Source organism: Setaria italica, chromosome IX (assembly GCF_000263155.2).
Source record: "Setaria italica strain Yugu1 chromosome IX, Setaria_italica_v2.0, whole genome shotgun sequence".
Classification (NCBI taxonomy): domain Eukaryota; kingdom Viridiplantae; phylum Streptophyta; class Magnoliopsida; order Poales; family Poaceae; genus Setaria; species Setaria italica.
The window spans coordinates 40,460,472-40,481,216 of NC_028458.1; the positions used below are offsets into that span (position 1 = coordinate 40,460,472).

At 44.3% G+C, this 20,745-nt stretch overlaps 1 protein-coding gene across 1 annotated transcript; it reads left to right on the forward strand.

Moving 5' to 3' along the window:
• Positions 1 to 8,712: 8,712 nt before the first annotated feature.
• LOC101754993 (heavy metal-associated isoprenylated plant protein 39) lies at positions 8,713 to 10,032 on the forward strand. The gene is made up of 3 exons (XM_004983778.3): positions 8,713 to 8,929; positions 9,205 to 9,280; positions 9,371 to 10,032. Exons 1-3 carry the CDS (start codon positions 8,921 to 8,923, stop codon positions 9,748 to 9,750), a joined length of 465 nt encoding a protein of 154 aa, XP_004983835.1. The 5' UTR covers positions 8,713 to 8,920; the 3' UTR covers positions 9,751 to 10,032.
• Positions 10,033 to 20,745: the final 10,713 nt, after the last annotated feature.

Sequence of the window (20,745 nt, forward strand, 5' to 3'; positions counted from 1 at the left end):
GGGCCGCTGACAGGCTTTTCGGCCGGTTTGGTGAGCTCGGCGGCAGTGTGCAGGCGGCGCAGGCGCTTTTCTCTCTCGCTGGCGCACTGAGCTTTTCGGCCTGGGCGTGCATGCATGGAAAGGGCCGGGCGCCTTTCTGTGCGGTGCCGGTGTTTGCTTCGCTTTATGGTCGCACTTGATTGAGCAGGGCAGCAGGCAGGGGGCGCCGAGGGAGTGAGGGATGGGTTCGCACGAGCGCAATACCGGTGATGGAGGTGTGTGATTGTGTGAAAGCGAGGCCTCAGCTGAGATTTGAATGGGTTTGATTTAGCAAATTGACCGGAACAGGATGGCACTTCATTCCGTTTTTAGCGGACTCTTGTTACCCGGGCGATCGATCGATCACTGCTGCGCAATCAAAAAAATGTTTGCAGCCCAGCCCAATTGGCCTGCCAAACTGGCCAAGCTGATAGGACGGGTGGCCACGGCCCAATTGCTATTACGATTGTGGTCTCTAATCAGCCCAGCCCATTCAAACTAATTCTTCAGTGTCAGTCATTTGGAATTTTTTATTTATATATATTTTTATTTATTTTAGTGTTTTGCAAAATATATTTCCGAACAAAAAAATTACAAATCTATACCTACATAGCCTTTTGAATTGGCGGAAGGTACCTTGTCGCCAAATGAATTGGCGGTATGTATCTCCTCTCAACAGCGTATCTTAAAAAAAATCATAAATTTTTCATACAAACTTGAATGGAGATAAAATTTATACTAAAATTGTAGAGCTCAATAAGATATAAAATTTTGTAGTCCAAATTTTTTTGATTTGAATCCATCTTAATGCCCAAAAATCAATGCAATGTTCAGGTCCAAAATTTTAGATGTGAACATTGCATCGACATTTTCATGATGCTACCAAGAGCTTAGAGACGGGAGATAGAGATGGGAAATACGGTTTCGGTCACTTTTCTCGTGCGTCAAACTAAATCAGTAATTTGTTTGAGTATAATTGACCCCCAGGCCACAGCTCGTTCCTTTTCCTTGTCGAAGGTTCTAGTAAAAATGGAGCCGAGTTATTCGACTCAGCTTTCTTTAGTTTGCTTCCTTTACCTGAAATGATTCACTTTGCTCCTAACACTCCCCGTCTGACGTGAAAGCTAAGGTAGAACCTACACTACACAGTCACCATCCGCATTAGCGCCGAGCCACTGGCCAGTTCGTCCTCCATGTTCATCGATCTACCTCTCCACGTTCTCTCGGTCTCCACTGTAAAGGAGAAGGGACGTGCACTGACTGACCAGTGAGGCAGACCACGGAAGGCCGGACACCATTGTAAAGTAAAGATGTCCATATGTATATTGGAAAAATCCATCAGATGTGTGGATGCCTGGATGGGGCCACATGTCACGCTGTCACAGAGACACCGTTAGTAGTCTCCGTTCAACTCACTAACTAGGATGGCCTTAATTTGTGACGATATTTTTTTAATGAAATTCACCAGCGAAAAACGAGCATATATACTGTAAGTAGGAAACCAGTGACGTCGTTGACCGCAGAATAGTGTATTTCCGTTGCCAATTCGCACCAGAAATGGAATCTTTCAGCCTGTTCGGAGCGATGCTCGGCAGAGAGCGGTGCAGCAGCAGTCAGCGAGCAGCAGCAGCATCCATCGTCCGAACATACTGTTTTTTTCACCTAAAAGGGTGAACAGACTTGCAAAATCGTCAACCTAGACTATAAACTGCTAAGATTGGTTAGTGTTTTCCATCATTTGCAGTTGAAACGCAAGCAGACACATATAAAACGGTAGGGTTTCCTGTCCATTTTGCAAGATGGTGAGAAGCACATTTCCCGAACGGACGAAGCCTGGGAAGAAAAGAAACAGAGAGATCGAGACGTAAAAGTGAGCGATGCTCCGCTTTACCCCTGAAAACCTAGTAAAAGGCTAGCTAGGTGGCGTAGATGCGCGCAGCAGGATAAACGCGAATCTCAGGACAATTCGAGAAAGTTTGGCCAAAATTGTCTCGTCTTGGAAAGTGTCCTTTTCTTCCAAATTTGGTTCTTAGTGGCTGCAACAGATGTATGATGATTTCCCTCTACTACGGAGCTGTAGACCACTGGTGGAAAATCCACCATCAGTCCCGATTGGTAAGCTACGTATCTTGAAGGACCAACCAGGACTGATCATTCGGGACAAAATTCCCCTCTTTAGTTTCGAGTCATTCATTCGGGACTAAAAATATTCCAAAAAAATAAAAAAGTGCTCGCTCCGTGCTAGGCCCTCGCCTGCCGGCGCTGCTCGCCCGCCCTCCTCTGCTCCCTCCCTCACTAGCCCGCCCGTGCTGCCCTCCATCCCTCGCCCGCCCGCGCCACGCCGAGCTAGGAGGAGGAGGCCGGGGAGGAAGGGAGGGAGCAGAGGGAGAGGAGCGCTAGGCGATAGAGGGGAGAGGAGAGGGTCGGGTCGTGGGGAGGAAGGGAGAGAGAGCAGAGGATGGAGCGCGAGAGGAGAGGATTAGATAAGGGAGAGAGAATCGAAGAGTTAAAATAAATCCTGGTTGGAGCCACCAATCAGGAGTAATTCATTTTATCCCGACTGGTGGCTCCAACCGGAATTAAAAGCTTCACTTTTGTCCCCGTTGTAACCATCGACTCCGACAGTCTACAAAATTTAGACTCGGAACTAAAGATCAGGACTAAAAACGCTAAAAACGCTGGATGTACACCGATACTTAACCCTCAGTAAGGTGGACGACGTATTCAGATGGCATGGCCTGAAAGTGATAGGCCTAGAAGCTTCTAGTTGCAATCGGCGAGCCTCTGTGTTGTCGAGATCCGATCCGATCCTGACGGATTTCTTCTGGCTTTCTAACGGTACCCCGACGCGAACGTGCACGTACAAGGCCGGGCAGAGGACAAGTGAATTTCGTGGCGCACAATCGCACATGCACACGTACGGCTGCAAACAGACACGAAAAGAAGCCGGGACCGAATCCAGCAGCCCATCGTCGTGCACGACACAGCAGGAGCTGGATCCACGCATCGCGCACGTACGCCTCTAATTCCACGGCTCAGGCTGATGACATGGGGTTGCGGAGAAAGACACGCAACGACGATGACCGGTGGCGGTGGCCGGCTGTCGACTGGCGCGGCCACCTTCCCTGTCCGTAGCTGCCGTGTCGACCGACGTGTATGGGCTCCGTTCGGAACGTAAGAATTCCACCCGCAAATTCGTCTTACGTATACGCTGTGAAAGGCTACAGTCTTCTGGTCCGTAGCTACTCGCTGTTTCCTCCTCTTCTGAGAGCAACGGCTGCTGGGTTGCAGATGTTTCGGCCTTATCCCTGCGTTTCCCTGAACTCAATTATTGGGACATCTAATCATACAAGACCGAGGCCAGCCGCTTTGTTTCAAGCGAAGAAGCGACAGAATGAACGATGCCTGGAGGAGCAGTGGCGTACGCCGCCCATACCACCGGCACGCTCACATATCTGGGAGGTACGTCCTACCAGCAGACACACGCACACAGGAGAATGCAACGAGGAGCAAATGGTCCATACAGTCCGGTGTCTGCTTCGATTATGAATTCTTGTCACAAGTTGAGGGTTTTTACTTTATTTCCGCTGAAGGCCTTCTTTGGAAGCGTAGGGGCGAGCAGCCCCGAGCAGCACATCCCCACGTTGATTTTCCTCCCATCCGCTTCCTTCCCCAGGCAGGGGGAGAAAAACATCCCTCCAGCTTTGGTTGTTTGGGACCCCCGGTCGCTCTGCTCTGCTCGCGGTCGCTCTGCTCTGATGCTCTGCTCTGCTCCCGGTCGCTCTGCTCTGCTCCATCAACACCACGAAGAGCCCGTCTCCCGTACGCCGGCGACCGGTCAAGCTGGAAAAAAGATAGAAAAATCAGAGCACAATAGAGGAGGTGTTTAGAAGAGAGGGGCTAAACTTTAGCCCTATCATATCGGATGTTCGGATGTTAATTATGATGACTAAATATGAGCTAATTACAAAACTAATAGCAGAACCCCTAGGCTAAATCGCGAGACGAATCTATTAAGCCTAATTAATCCATCATTAGCAAATGGTTACTGTAGCACCACATTGTTAAATCATGGACTAATTAGGCTTAATAGATTCGTCTCGCGATTTAGCCTAGGGGTTGTGCAATTAGTTTTGTAATTAACCAATGTTTAATACTCCTAATTAGTGTCCAAACATCCGATGTGACAGGGGCTAAATTTTAGCCCCGTTGTGCCAAACACCCTCAGAGTGATTTTGGGACTCCCTCCTGTGTGCCAGCTTCAGCAGAGCACAACGAAGGCTACAACTCAAAAGGTAGAAAAAAGATATGTGTAAAAGATCAACAGGCAACATCAATCACAAATGCTAATATAACACCTCAAAAAATCATGAACGAATCCAAAATAAATCATAGAAAAAAAACTATAAGTGCAACATCACAAGTCACAAAAAAATCATGAACGAATCCAAAATAAATCATAGAAAAAAAACTATAAGTGCAACATCACAAGTCACAAAGCATGTACAATCTGTAACTTGTATCAACCATCAAATTGCCATGAGTGCAACATCACAAGTCACAAAGCAAGTACAATTTGTAACTTAGTATAAGAGATTTAGCTAGTACAGAATCTGTAACTTAGTACAATAGATCAGATGTGAATATTGAGCTAAAACTTGAAAGTAGAGAAATAGGACTTTAAAATTATATTCTACAGATTAGCCATGAAGGCATGGCTTGTGCCTAAAACTGTTTTCAATATAGCTGCCACAATCTGTCAAACTAGTTTAAAACAGCCTAAATATGTCATGAATAGGTTATAATAAATTTTGCAATACATTGAACAACATAATATCACCTAATAACTAATCATCAACTTTGACAGAACACTGGAATATAATCCTAACGGTTCGACTCTCTCTAAAAGACAAAGTCAGGGGGCTGCCTTCTACGGTTCTACCCATGGTTGACTTTTAAAAAAAAACTGTAATACAGATGTGATATTTTGTTATGTGTTTAGACATGCTTTGGGGTCAATGCTACAAATGACGAATGCAGTAGAAATTAGAAGATGCTCAAACAACAGTGCAGATGCATATCCCAAATGTATCAGAGAACAAGTTATGATAGATTTTCTGATACGTTGTACAACAGTTTCACCAAACAACTAAATATCAGCTTCCACAGAACACTGGAATATAATCCTAAAGAGGTTCTTTTTTAGAAAGATAAAAGAGTATTCAAATTTATAGTTCTAGGCGCAAAGTTTAAAATACATGTTTAGTTATTCAGAAATCCATGATGAAATCGCAGAGGAAAATAACAAACATAACCACGCAACAAATCATCACATAAATTGTCTTCAGAGATATACCCTGGCATGCATTTAGCAGTAGCATTAGAGTTTATTTATTGGGGTGACTAAAGTTGTAAAAGAAAAGTCAAAGAAACAAATGAATTTATATGGTACCATGGTGCTCGTGATAAAATAACAAGGAAAATCAACAAATTATCACATATGAAGAGTAATAAATAATCCACAAATGCACGCTAGCATATAACAGTCCACTCCTTTTTTTACATATCCAAGGAAATCGAATTATACCTAAATTTGGACCCTATGTCTATGGGCATTCACAAGTAATGAATTAAAACAAACAAATTATCAATTTATATACCAGAAACCAGACCACACAGCCACACCATCATATGACAAATCACAAAACAATATAGCAGGCACCACTGCTACTAAGGTTCCATTTGGAACATTGTTCTAAAAGCGTAAACAAACATATTTGTTTATGGTACAAGATGCATCTCATTCTCTCATCTATAGCACGGTCAGATTCAGAAGTGACCTGAATTGAACTGTCAAAGAAAACAAATGGCCCAAAATGCAAGTACCACTGGAGAGGCTTACCTAGGCCAAGAATGTCCGGTGAAGAGATGAACAAGAGTTGGATCTTGGGTCTGGCAGCTTTGAAGTCACCGAGATCTAAAAGAATTCGAATTAGTAAGAGGAGTATAAGCCCTAGTAAACAGGAGAGGAGGAGAACTCACGTGCTGAGCAGGAAGATGTATGGCGCCACCGTGGTGGATGTGGAGGTGGTGGCCGAGGCGGAGGCGTCGTCGCAAATTGGAGGTGGAGAGGCGGTGCCTGGACAGGGAGATGGAGCAGCGGCGGCGTATCGATAGGAAGGTGGAGGGGCGACGCTTGGACGCGGAGGGATGGCAGCGCCTGGATGAAGGTAGGGGCGGCGGCGCCTGGACGAAGGTAGGGAAGGCGACGCGAGCGCTCGGGAAACGCTGCCCGAACCCTCGAAGTGGGGAGGAGCCGGCCTGTGGAAAAGGAAGGGATCGGGTCGAGCTCCCCTAGCAGATTGGCTTCCAAAAGGTAAGGTTGATTGGCCCGTGGATGGATTGTCGCATGGGCCTCCAACCCGAGGAAAAGGCCGGGATCCTGCTCGGGTTTGGCGTTTCCAAAGGGTCCCGAAAAGTTTTTTGAAGCCATCAGTAAAATGTTGTCTGAGATATCACAAAAAATCAAATAAATTCAGGCTTATCATCAAACTGATGAGGAAATGTTTCCCTAGATGTTGCCGACTCTATTTCCTTGATACATGGACCCAATAATGTTAGCGTGAGAAACATTTCCGAACAACTCCCTACTCTATTATATTAGAAAAAGTTAACTAAAACCATAAAATTCAAATATTGCAAATGTGTGTGCGCTTCATAGAAAGCAAACAGATCGACCAGTAAGTGTGATAGCCAAAGTAAAATACCCAGCTAAGATCTCATTTCACTACATGACATCAAAGATTTCCTGAGTGTTCTTGTCAAATGGCCTAGAGTACTTCTTTTTCATATTTTTTTATTAAGGAGCTGAGGGTTTTTTCCGCTTTAATTTGGACATTTCCCCAGAGGAAAAACAAATAAACAACTAAGAATCCTTAACCAATATTTATTTTTTCTTAAAAAAAGACTGGCCACTTGAGAATTTTATAAGTAATGAATAACCGCTAGCTATTCGTAAAATATCTCCGGGAGTCATGAAATTGTTGTAAGAGCAAAAAGGATTTGGAACAGTGCAGAAAATTCTGTAGTTTCTACATAAGTCGTTGCACCTTGACTACACAAATTTCAATTGTCCATAGCTCGATGAAGGCACAAGTGGGCATAAGCCCACAAAATCCATACCATAAACGTAAGGTCGGTCCAGGGGTTCGTGCATCCTACGTATGTCAATTCCAGTGGCTGGAGGAATGACAAGAATCTGAAACTCCCGCTACACTACAAGTCTATACTCTACAGCTTACACAAGTGGCAGTATAAAATGCCTGACGGTGAACAAGTCCATACAAACACTACTACAAATCTTCATCCAAACAGCACATAAGGCTGCAAACCAATGCAGCCAATCCCTCCACCTCAGCTTTATCATGCCACGTAAGAAAGTGTAGCAAGAGAGACAGGGGGGGAAGGTTTAGAAAAGGAGCGGCAAACAGCATCGACATCATGCTCATTGAGAAGTTCTTATGCCTAGGGTTTAGCTCTTGCTGGAACCCACCAAGCTAAAAAAAATAATCCAATTTTCATATGCCAAATATCCCCCACCTTTCGAAGAGATTGGATAAACCAAAATAGCATGATAAACCTAACTTGATAGACAAAAAAAGTAATGTTGGATTATGATTAGAAAATAAAGTGGGCAAGAATAAGAGCGAAGGTCAGTCTCATCTTGGCCTCCACACATTGCCATCGAACCCAATCCTCATTTATCACAAATATATATATGTCGAAACTACCTAAAATATGTCCGCTTTTCTAAGACCCGCTTTTTCGAGAATCTGCTACCTGAAGAAGCACGACTATGGGCAATTTTGATTTTTATTTGGTAGATTGTTTGTCCTTGGTATAAATTGACGTGTATGCCCATGAAGCTAATGATAGCTCGTCTGTTTCCTGAATAGGAGCAAAATGGAATGTTGGCACCATTGTGAATGTTTGTGAGATGGAAAATTAACTATACATTATAATATATGTGTAAATTAGGGTTCTAGGTAAAATCACTTGTATCAATTTCCAAAGTTACGCATGTCATGAGAATTGTAGCAAAGAAAATGGTCATCTATTTGGCAAGGTTCTATGACAAGTGGGTCGTAAAGCAATATTAATAAAAACAGGAACCCATGACCATGACTGTAATGCTAACCATGTAGCACAATAAACATAATAAACTAATGCATGACTAAACATATACTTCTGAAGAGTGTCGGATGATAGTATAAATAAAGATGGGGTCATATGCCCCCCTTATATTTGGAGATTTCTTTAGAGTATGTAGCTAGCCAAAAATATACTTCTTTTTGAGGGCAAGCTAGCCAAAAATATTGATTATCCCTAGTTTACCACTGATGCCCCTTCGACCATAATTTCACGCGAAGCTAGTTTCCGTGCCTCCAGCATTGAGTCAAATAGGCCCTAAGCTCATATAATGTTGGGCACTACTGAACTACTGATTCATCATCTCTGACAAGGACAAAGGCGGAGCTTTCATCCGTCATCCAAAAAGCCCTTCTTTGAGAAAAGGCGGACAATATAATGCACTAGTAACGAATTGTGAGGAAGAGAACAAAGATTTGCTCTCGGCCAACTTTCGGTAGCCATTCCCTTTCCCTCCCTGTTTGACTTTTCGATACGGGACACCCCGGGCTGCCCCTTTATTTACAGCTTCTCCTCCTAGCGTTTCCTCCGAGCTCTCCCACCATTGCTTTTCTGCAGTTGTGACCCCCAACCTTCTCAGCGGACTCGGCGCCATTATTCCATCCCACAGTTTCCAACCAGCCCTCGTCCTTCCTGCAGGCAGCCGGCCTCTTTCTGGTGCGCCGCCCGGCCGTGCTCCCACTCCTCCGGCGACATGTCGAAGGTAAGACGTGCTCGTGCTGCATGCATTGGTCGTGGCCTGATTTCTTTCCGCCGTACGTGCGCACAAAGCTGGTCGCCTTTCCAGGGGTATGGGGATTTTCTCGTTAGGATCTTCCTTTGGAATCCAAGAATAATTCGCTTCGTCTTTTCTTTTATGCTCTGCTTTTGCTCTTTGCTCACCTGTGCTTCCTCCCCTGTTCGAGTTCGACCTCTCTGCTCAGCACAGAATCCAACGGTCCAATTTTCTTTCTCATATGCTTCGATCCTTTGGTGCAGAAAATCGTGGTGAAGATAGACCTGCACGACAACAAGGACAAGCAGAAGGCCATGAAGGCCGTCTCGACGCTCAGCGGTACCATGGCAGCTCTGCTTGTTTCTTCTTGTTGCTGTTTCTCATCAGGCATCGGGGAGAGACGAATTAATAACCTGTCGTGCCCTGCAGGGATCGACTCGATATCCGTGGACATGGCGTCGCACAAGATGACGGTGATCGGGATGGTGGACCCGGTGAACGTGGTGAGCAAGCTGCGCAAGGCCTCGTGGGCGGCGAGCATCGACTCCGTCGGCCCGGCCAAGGAGCCGGAGAAGAAGGAGGAGGAGAAGAAGAAAGACGGTGACGACAAGAAGGACGGCGACGACAAGAAGGACGGCGACGCTAAGAAGGACGGCGACGAGAAGGACGGCAAGAAGGCGGCTGCGCCGACGGAGCAGCAGATCCTCGCCGAGCTGATGAACCAGTACCGGGCCTACTACCCGCCAATGAACACCCACTACTACGTGCAGAGCATGGAGGAGAACCCCAACTCCTGCGCCATCTGCTAAACGAGAAGCTGCACGAGCTGAGGTAATCAGGCACGGTTAATTACTATATGTGCATGTACATGTCCGCGTAAGAAGTACGAGACCGATGATACCATGCATGCTTCTGCGACGTGTAAAAAAAATAGTGCCTGGTCATGGTCTCATGGTGGACACGCAGCGTGTCTCCGCATAGAGAAAAACGTATGACGGTATGTGTAAGTGAAACTTTGCTTTCTGAGATAACTAGAGATGTAATGATATGCAGCTACAATTTTAGATTTTTAAAAGAGTGTTTTTGATTCATGTTTGTGTGAACTTGTGAATCACTTGATATGCTGTTGAGGCTGAAGGTTTCTCAGCATGAGGCATGAACTGGAACATAATATCCATATGACGAGGTCTAATAAGATGATAAGCTAAATGACCTATCCATGTTACTCTTTCAACAGTAGTGATAATGATTTTTAATGTGGAGAATTCGCCCCATCTTCAAAATAGATGTTAAGTTTGCTATTGGTTTATTGGAGAAACAGAATCTTGAAATGCCACATAATGCCAACAGAGAAATGTTTCTGACTGACCTCTTTATCTACCACAAGTTGCATAAGATTGCAAGTTTGTGATCAAGAAAAAGAGAGAGAGCACGCTTGGGAAGAGATTGCAAAGCCGACAGCCCACACATCTCACTCTCATGGATAGCAGGATAAGCAAACCTAGCCACACCTAAACTATTCTTTCGCCAAAATATTGCAATTACATCACACGGTGATTAAAAATATTGGCCCGCATGAGACCAGTATGATATTATCAATCAGTGAGCTAGCTATACTGCTTCATTTAGCATACCCATTTGGAGCCAAATCCACATTCCACAGGTAAGGTTCGTCGCCCGAAGTTTTCAGCAAGAAAGCTAACTCAAAGTTTCAAACAGCTGTCGCACACAGATATTCATCCTTAAAATTTTATTAATCTTTTACACAAACTTTGCATATCATGCATTAGTCTGTAACCGTAGTTTAGTCGACAAAATCAGGGGTTTCCACTGCTGCAATCTTCACAGAGGAAACAACAAAGATCCATGAGATCATCAGGTCTTGAGACGTCAGGTCCAGCACATCTGAAGAACGGAATGAAGTTTTTTTTTTTTTGTAATACTCAACTTGGAAACACCAAAATGAGATGAAAGGGACAGGGGCGTTTGCCCGCACGGGTGTGACTAATTGCATCCACGAAATGGAGTGCAGGCGTGGCCAGTGACGCCCGAAAATTTGGATGGTTTCAACCAAAACCACTCGCCCTCTTGTCTGAAACATTATTTCGGTGAGTCCGATCACGACATTTGAGGCTTGTATAGTTAACCTGGTTTTAAGGGACAATTATAATTCATAAGCGAAATATTAACATGCAGCTAAGCTCTCCTTTTCCTACTCTATCCAGTGTAGCAGGTGAGCATTGAAAATATCTGAAAAGAAATTAATGGAGGATACTTAGCACTGAAAATTTACAGCTATTCCTACTAGCTACAGCCTACAGATCCTAAACTAGGACCGTGAGAATTCAGAATTCAGACTGCTTTGAGCCTACAAATGACGATTGCGTATGACTACCGGTGTAGTGATGAATTCTACAGTACGTAATTTTAAAAAACTCGACCTCGGGTGGAAGAGACGTCCCCTGAGCTTTGTCTTAAGAAGGGGTAGCAGGCTTCTAACTTGGGCTGGCAAGGATGCTTCAACGACCCCTGAGTTCACTGCTTTAACCAGTATTACTCACGAGAAGCTAACAGTACGTAATTCAGCATGCATGCCACTGAAATATTTTCTTCTGTTGAGATGTCCCAAACATAGCGTCTTTTCGATGTAACAGCAGTCAGTAGTGAACATACTGTCTGTTTCCAACTGTTAAATGATGATCTGCGTTGGCTAATGGTGCTTCAGAGTAGATTAGTTCATGGACCAACCCTAGAGTGCATTTCTTTTTCCGGATTGAAAAATTTCTATGACTAGGACATCTGCATAATTTGCCTTCACTTTTTTCTACCTGCAACTTGTGAGTACGATTGGGCCTGCCACGATACGACCGACCCATCTGGAAGTTTGGTTGGGTCGGGCCTCTATTCTTAATGGGTCATAAAAGGAGTTCCATCTTGAACCTTTTCCCTACTTCACCTGATTTACCTACCTCCCAATGTAAAAAGGGATATTTTAACTTCAACGGGACCTACAGGCGGATTAAATCCCTCTATCCACTTGCATATATAACATGAACCATCAAACTCATTCATTTGTACTACTTTGTTCTTTCCCTCCCTAGGACAACTTAATTAGCAAAACTCAAAATATCTTCTCTTTGTGTTGATATGAATCCCGTTGATACTGTTTCACGTTCAAACATTTAACCAGTAATAAGTTTTGGCATATATAGGTGGTAAACATGAAAATTGTACATCAAACTTGTCACATAAGATATTTTAATAATTTTATATATGAATGACCATGTACTACAAATAATGTAATCTCAAGATTTGAATATTACAAGTGTTCTACACATAACTGGATTTGGGGTGCAACCAATGGGAATAAGTTAAGCGTCAATGTATAAATAAAGCAAGCGCTATTTATATGCTCGAAGGTGCATGCCCCAAGCGAACGGATGCCACTGCGGTAGTGGCGAGAATTAGTAAATAAAGACATTTAGAATCACTTTTAAGTATGTTACTACTAGCTTCTATAGCTTATTTGTGGGGGCCTTCTGATCGCCTGTATTAGAAAAATAATATAGTCATCATCATAGTTTAGTATTTTATGTAATAAAAGACGCTTAAATTTATAGAAAAATAAGGTTCACCTTACGTAGCGGAGAGCGGTGCAGATATCCATCCCTCAAGAATGAATCCATAGCACCAGGTAAGATCTACTCCTGTATAAATGGCGTTGAAATTATATTGAATGCAGGGAAAATCAGGAAAGGGTGTGTGGTTTGATTATTAAACCTGCGAGGTGAGTTAGTTTTGGAAAAGGAAGATGAAGTAAGCTTATTTTAAGTTGTTGGCCCTGGAGGGGGAATCTTACCTTCCCTGCCGGTTCCCAAGTTTTAGAGAGGATCATAGGCCATTAGGGTCTTTCTGGGCCGGCTTACGCCTTATTTCACACTTATTCTCCTAGAGCCTCGGCCCCATCTTACCACACTCAAGTTATGATGCTAATCAACGTGATGTTTGACTATGTGGGCTCGTAACCATGAGCCTCGGCTATCCAGATAGATTTATGACTCTATGTAGAGGTGTACACTTTACCCATACGTTCAGCCAGCCCATACCTCAACTTTAGATAGTACTGACCTACGAGACCCATACCCATCGGCGTCTATTTCTAGACAACATTTCCTAGTTCCATCAACAGCTATGACGGGGGTCTAAACAGAGGCCATACTACGTCCATACTATCTCGGGAAACATAAGCATCATAACGTGGCATACGATGCCACCAGGTCCTATGGACCTCAACCTATGACCCATGCCGACCAGATATGGGACTTTGCGAATGTCCTGCTCCAGCCTACCTGTTGCCCACCGTGACCCCTTGGGATGGTTTACTAGGTTCCGCTGGTGGGGTGTGAATCAAGACCTCACATGATTAGGCACTCCCGAAGGCTGTACCTTTTTGGCACGTATGGTTGCACGTTTCACTAGAAAGACTTTCTCGCGAGCCGGTCCTTATGTGACCGGAGTAAGCTTTTTGGACAGAATCCTCTACTGAGGTTGCCCCCTCACTCCCTTGTCCTGTCCTTAACGGTTTCTAACTCTTTAGTAGGTAGATTTATTATAAAACTCACATCTCCTAGAATTTTCATAAAAACATTATATTTGTGATATTCCTGGAATTCTATTTGTAAATGACACTCGATCATCGATCTAGTCGTGACCGAGGTCATTAATAGGATTTCTGGCTAGAATTGGCTTCAAATCAAGGCGAGAGTGGGAATAGAGGTGGATTACTCCTACAACCTTACAGCATATGCAGATCAAGTTATTATCTTGGTAAATTTTATTATCTATGAAAATGTAGGATAAAAATATGATCAAGGGGCCCTGGCTTTTTGTTCTCTTGATCTTCGGCTTCTTGTTGGAGTTGGAGCCTGGCCAGGCTAGCGTATCTACGCGTCTTCTGGACGGCTGGACCTTCGGCTTTGTACCTTCTGGATTCATGATTTCCGGTCGGATCTTGGTCATGTCCTCGGATCACACAAGCATATAAACAAACAAACAAACAAACATGCAATCAGTTCTAGCAATAAATGTACGACTAAAGAAGATGGAATATGACAGTTGATGGACATTTTAGGAATTAGCATATTTCTAAGGATAATTCCCGGATAAAGGATGAATGGTTATTAACTATTTAGAAATAAGTTTCTAAATAATTAATCGATAAATTTGTTTAATTTCTAAGAGAATTCTAAGAAATTAATAATGGATTTTCTAGGGTTCTTGAAGAGTATCTTGGTCCCCTTAAGTAGGTTTTTGTGATTTAATGATGCAAGCTTAAGTATCTAACAAAGTTTTGAGTACATAAGCAGGTTTGAAAGGATTATTGGTCATAGAGCACTTGTGATGGACCCCTCAAAAGGAAATGAATGGATAAACGACATACCTTAAAGTCTAAATTTATTTTCGATTTGAATTTGAGTATAGGAATGCCGCACTATTAAGAGGGATGTGTGATCTTTGGTCTTTACATTGAAAAAGGTGCTCAAGATGACCTAATAAACCTATGAGAGACACCTTTCCACCTGCACATGACTTGAAAATACTTAGAATGGTGCTAACTTGAGAGTTCTGAAATTTTTCGAAAAATCTTCCAGAATATTCCGGAGGTTACAGAGTCTTCGGAGAAGTTCCGGAGGTTCGGATTTTTCCGAAAAGTTTTCCAGAAGAATCCGAAGGTTCCAGAAGTTTTTGAAAAAATTCCGAAACTTAACCCCTAATGGCTAGTTTCGGGGTGAAGGGGTATAAATACCCCCTCACCCCCTCCCACAGAAGCACTCTTGACTTCTCACCATGCTGAACTTCAGAAGAGCTTCTAACTCCCCTCTTTGCTCCCTTTTGGCATTCTTGAAAGTGCATCTAGGTCCCTATGTGGGTTTTGGTGAATTGAATGACAAAATGATCAAAAGACTAACTTGTTGCCTAAGATTGTGAACAGGTTGATATTATTATACTCATGTTGTAATATTAACTCATCAAGTGAATGGGTATCATATGGGTCACAATGAAGGTAGCAAGCAAGTATGTGATCCCTTGAAGACAAATAAAAAAACAACAACAAGCAAGAGTTGAATGAAGCTTGGGGATGAGTTTCATAGTTTGATATATAATTTCCCAAGCAATTTTGATAGCTTGTCTTACCAAGAGAAAATGGGTCATCAAGAAAAGTATGAAATATTCATAAGAAGGAAAATTGTAAGACTTCATAAGGACATGCTAAAAGACACGAGCATATGATCTATTCATTAGTCTCATTAGTGGAAGCTTGCAAGTCATGAGAGATTCTTTATCAACTTAGATCAAGCATTTGAAGAGGATTTCAAATGAGATTTCATTTATTGATGTCAAAAGCAAAGCTAAACTCGATGTGGTAAGAATGGGTGAAGAAATCAAACGAGATACTAGAGACGAGGGACTAAGCAAGCTTTGGACAAGCGGCGGCTTGTGACATGTGCATATTACTAGGGTGAAGTAGCTAGTATCCGGAGGATTTCGAGGTATCATTTCTAGGCCTTACCGAGGGAAGCAATACAACGCATCTAATCTATCATGGTTGGTGAAATGGAGTGACTTAAGATTCCAAGTACACTTTATCATGGACAAAGGAGAGTCTCAAGTCACTAGCTCAAGTTGGATGTGCTCAAGTTGAAGGTTAGGTTGAAAGCCCTCAAGTATCTAAAGATTAAAGTATGGCAAGAATGAAGACTTACAAGCTCAAGTGGATGTTATGGTATTTATATTTACCCTTGAGTATAGGTATGCCGTACTATCAAGAGAGATGCAACATTAGCTAATTGACAACACCAAAAGTGCTCTTAGTTGACCTATGTGAGTTTCACCCTGAGAGATATCCCTGAGTGAATTAAAAGATTCCAAATCTTCCTTTAAGGGTTGGCTTATCCTTTAGGTCAAACAAGTGAGTGTTGGAAACTTGGAATTGTCCTAGCCAGATCGGTCTGACTGGTCTAGGGGCCAAGGGCTAGTTTTCAATCTGGACCTTTCTGACCAGTCTAGCAGACCGGTCTCATCGGTCTGCCCAGTGCGCCAATGGCTAGTTTTGTGCTTTGGGGTATTTATACCCCCACGACCTCCATTCTTGGGGGTTGCTGCTCCTGAGGCAAAAACAGTGTTCCTAGATCATCCTAAGCTAGGCCAAAGTTAAGAAAAGCTCTTCCCAACCCCTCTTTGTGAGGTTGTGTGATTCTAGTGAAATCTTGTGAGTTGGGTGTGAGAGAGAAGTCAATTGAGAGCAATTGTGAGTTGAGAAGAGCAATCCATAGCTTGAGCACTTGAGGTTCGTGTTGAGAAAGCTTTGAAGCATTTGTTGCTCTTGGAGGTTCGCCTCCTAGACGGCTAGGTGTCGCCAGCTAGCTCCCAAGGTGTAGTGAGCAACGACAAGTTTGTGAGGGCTGTGATCTTACCTCCGAAAGGGAAAAGATCACTAGTGGAGACGAGAAAAGTGGTTGAAAGAGACCCAGCTTGTTGGAAGGGAGTTGGAAAAGACTTGTATTCCAATAGGCTCCTCAACGGAGACGTAGGATTCATTGGGTTGAATCTAAACTTCGGATAAACAAAACCTCGTGTCTTCATTGTGGTTTGCATTACTTGTGGATTCTAGCAATTTACTTATGTTTCCACTTCGATCTACTTGGGTGTGTCATTACTATGTGCAGGGACAGGTTCATCCTGCTGAATATCATCTACAAGTGATACTCCTCAAGTTTGGTGATTGCTAGAAGTTGAAGAGGGGGTAGTGTGGCGGAACCGCTCCAATTAACTTAGCTAAAGAACAATTAAGTCGCCTAACACGTGATCATGTACTTTAATCAATTTAACTCAGCAGTTCGTCGGATTTCATCCGATAAACCACTTCACAGGATCAAGAAAGTATAACTCACACGAAGGTGAGTGGTTCCAGAGATTACAATAGATCATCCAAATTAAACAAGTGCAGCAAGGTTATTACAACCTTGAGTTCGAAATTCAAACATAGTTGCAGAGTTTAAACAACAGAAGTAAACCAACGGAAGCTAACGCCGTTGACGAACATCATGACGAAGCTGATCATGACATCAATGATCCCGGTCCTCACCGTCCGAGGAGGATCCTACTCGACCGTCTACCCAGGAGGAAGCTGGGGAGGCCAAGTGCCACTTCCAGCAAGCTCAGAGGCATCAACATCACTTGAAAGAGATATGCCACAACAAGACTAAGCGACTACGCTCAATAAGACTTAAGCGATCGGTGGTCCTAATCCACCAACACCTAGACATGCAAGCTTTTTGGCTCTAGAGTTTATTTTTGCTAAAAGTGACTAGAGTAGGTCCTTACTTTCAATATTTTAGCCAAAAGTTCTAAGTTTATTTATCCGTCTAAGTTAGCAACTATACTATACAAGCATAGTTCCCAAACAATTTATGATAAGCATTAATATTAATATCATCATCAAGTCCATTCTTACTCAGTGTAGCATAGCGATCAAGCAGTCTCAAACTATGAGAGGCAGACAAATCGATTCGAATTTCTTAACCATGCATGGCAAACCTAATCCCACGACATCCGCGCACCGCGAAGGGTCGCTTCATTTATCAGTCGTCCCCATCAATTCCCAGACCTATGTCGGGCCCACTTCCCTTGGTACAAGGCTCCATAGACCCAGCCTCTACCGTTTTATGACCACACTTGTCACCACATGCGGCCGCAAAGGAACTCCGTTCCAGAGACAGTGGAACGAACCGCTCACGTCCTGGTTCAATCAGGTACTAGGCTTCCCCATCCCATACTAGGTATGAGATTAGTACTTTTAAGCACTTGATCATGAACACTATCACATTTCGACCTTAGTCCCATTTTAAGTAGACGGACGGGGCAATCCACCGACCACCAATATAGATCACGAAGCTCTACCCCGTCCATCGTCCTTATAGTTGCAACAAAAGGAAAGCAAACAACTCCTATAACTCGCGAGTGACAGTCAATCACTCTACTTTTACCGAGTCCTATTAAGCATTGCAACTACTCAGCCTATCATACTAGTGTTCAGATTAAAGGTACTATATTCATGCATCGATGGTTTCAATCAACTCCTAGAACGTAAATGCACAATCAAAGCAATCAATTGTATTACAAGTATTTAAAGATAGGAAATCATGCTCCGAGGCTTGCCTTCACGCGGGGAGGTAGCGAACCGATCTTCGACTTCCTCGAGCTCAGCTCCGATGGGCTGCAGCTCAGCTACGGCTCCATCTGGTGCTGGGTGAAGCTCGTAAGTCCTGTCAGCGAGGTTCAGCTCTACACGAAATACAATGCATCAAGTTAATATTTCCAACTTGCTCATAGGATGTAAAACACGAGTTAGTGTTGAAGAAGCTAGTTATATTAGGGCCACATTCACCTAAACAAGATTTTACACTTCCTTTTTCTAGATGAGGAAGGTGGGGTGTGGTACAAGCCGGGGGTTTGTTTGATGGCGATTGTGTACATATATATACATCTCCACTTTATTAAACTTTAGATCGGAAAGTTATCCTATTTCTGAATGTTCTTTTGTATCTCTTTCAATATTACTGTTATTACCTTAAGGTAGCTTATACGTAACCATTATTGTAGCAACAACCTTAATGAAATTGGTCATGGATTATTAATAGTGAGTTATGGGGGTAAAACAGAGCCTTCGATGAATTTTTCACAATTTTTAGTGAAGGCCTCTTTTTCTGTACATTTACCCTATTTATTCTTCTCTAAACAGGAAAGTGGTACATCTATTTATTTCTGGTGGTTTCCATATTTTTCCCACAATTTACAGTACACCACTGACTTAAACCAAAAGGTTTCATATTTTTCTCAGTTCTGGTTTAATTGTTATGCAAAAGGGCAAAAACAAGCTTCGCTTCTCATGGTAAAACTAAAACAGAGATTTAACATCTGACCTGGGCTCCAGAACATTTTTCCAAACTTCTACTGTTTGAAATAGACATTGGAGGGTTGGATTTATCTTTCTATCATTTTTCTATGATTTGTTATGATTTAAATGGCCTAAACAAGAATTAAAACATATAGCATTAGTTCCAGCAGTGACACATGCCAAAAGTATTTTTATTAAAAACTACTCGTTATTCTGAACCTAACAAAATTGGTTTGACACTTTTCTAAATTTTCTATGAATTTTAGTGAATTTCCAAAGTTAAACAGATATTCTGCCGATTTTAAAAGATAAGCCGTGGCAAACTTTCGGACTCAAAGGTGCTAGGTTTTAACACTAAGGCCCCTGATTCAACTTTCCCAATTGCAATCGGGTCCTCGGCGGCGCACGGCGGCGGGCGGGCAAAATCCCAGCAATGCGCCGGCGGCCTAGGGATGTTGAGTGGCCGGGAGGGCTTACGGGCTCACCTTGGGCCAGTTTGAAGCGGTTGGGGGCGACGGGAAGGCTTGGTCGGGGCGGAACGGCGGAAGGGCGGGAAGCTTCGGGTGCCGGCGAAGTCTGGTGGTGTTCCGGCGGTGGTGGCACTTTTTGCGGGCAACAAGCAAGCTCTAGAGCTGCGCGAGAGGGTGGCGAAGTGGCTGGTGGTGTCGACAAGGCGCGAGGTTAAGTGAAAGGGGAAGCTCCATGGTGAGCTCGGGCGGCAGCGTGTCAGCGCGGAGCAGATGAGCTTGCGGCGGCAGACCTTTGGCGAGCGGTGAGGGTCTGGACGGGGTTAGCTGGAGCGGAGAGAGAGGCGAAGGGGTGCGTGGTAGCGCCGGCGGGGTTTTTATAGGCACCGGGGACTCACGGCTGGCCGGTGGGCCGGAGAAGAGCGGGCGCGTGCTGTCGCGGCCATTAATGGTGATGACGCCATTGGTGGACAGAGGGGAAGGAGAGGCGTGGCAGGCGAGGCGACAAGGCGAGCTAAGCGACGCAAGCGTGCACGGGACGAGCGGCTTTGTCGGGGCATGCTACTGGTGAGGTGGGGGAGGAGTTGTCGCAGCTTGTGCGACGGTTGGTGGAGGCGGCGGCGTTGCGGGGCGCGAGCGGGTAGCACGACTGGCGGTCTTGACGCGAGGGCCGAGAGGCGTTGGAGGCGCGGTCGGAGATCCGGGTGGGGCGGATTGCGCGCGAGAGGTGAGGCAACACTAGGCGCGGCGGCAGCCGGCTTCGGCCGCGGTGTGGTCAGGGTGGCTGCGGGGCTGCGGGCAGGGTGCCAGGCGCGGCCGGCGAGGCCTCGGGCGAGACGAGATGGGGCAGAGAGGCGGCAGGGTGACGTCACTCGCGACTGGGGGACGGGCACGTCGACCATCTGTCGCGCGCAATTGGCGAGCGCGTGCCGTGAGGCCGAGCACCGCGCGCGCGCTCAGGCGCAAGGCGCGCGTGCTCTAGCTCGCCCCGAGCCGATGGATTCGCGGGATCCGTTCGCCTGGCCGATTTCCAAGCGCAATTTGTCCAGATTCTTGAACCCGCACAACATTTACTTCCTTAACAAAAGTTGTAGTCCTCTGGCCCAAATTCAACTTTTATAATTGGACCGAGTTCGAAATCGCAACAAATTTGAATATTCAAAGCCTCAAAGTTTGGAGGAACGTCGGTTTTTCGGACTTGGGCAAAAACGGCGGGTTTGGCTGTTTTCAGGGTTTTCGGCTGGCTTGAGCTCAAATTTTGTAAAGCTTCTGATGTGAAATTGACCATAGCTCAATTGGCAAAGTTGTTGTATAAACTTAGTTCTAAAACTCTTATAAAGGGTTTTTCAAGTGTTTTCTTCAACTTTTGAGAGATAAGC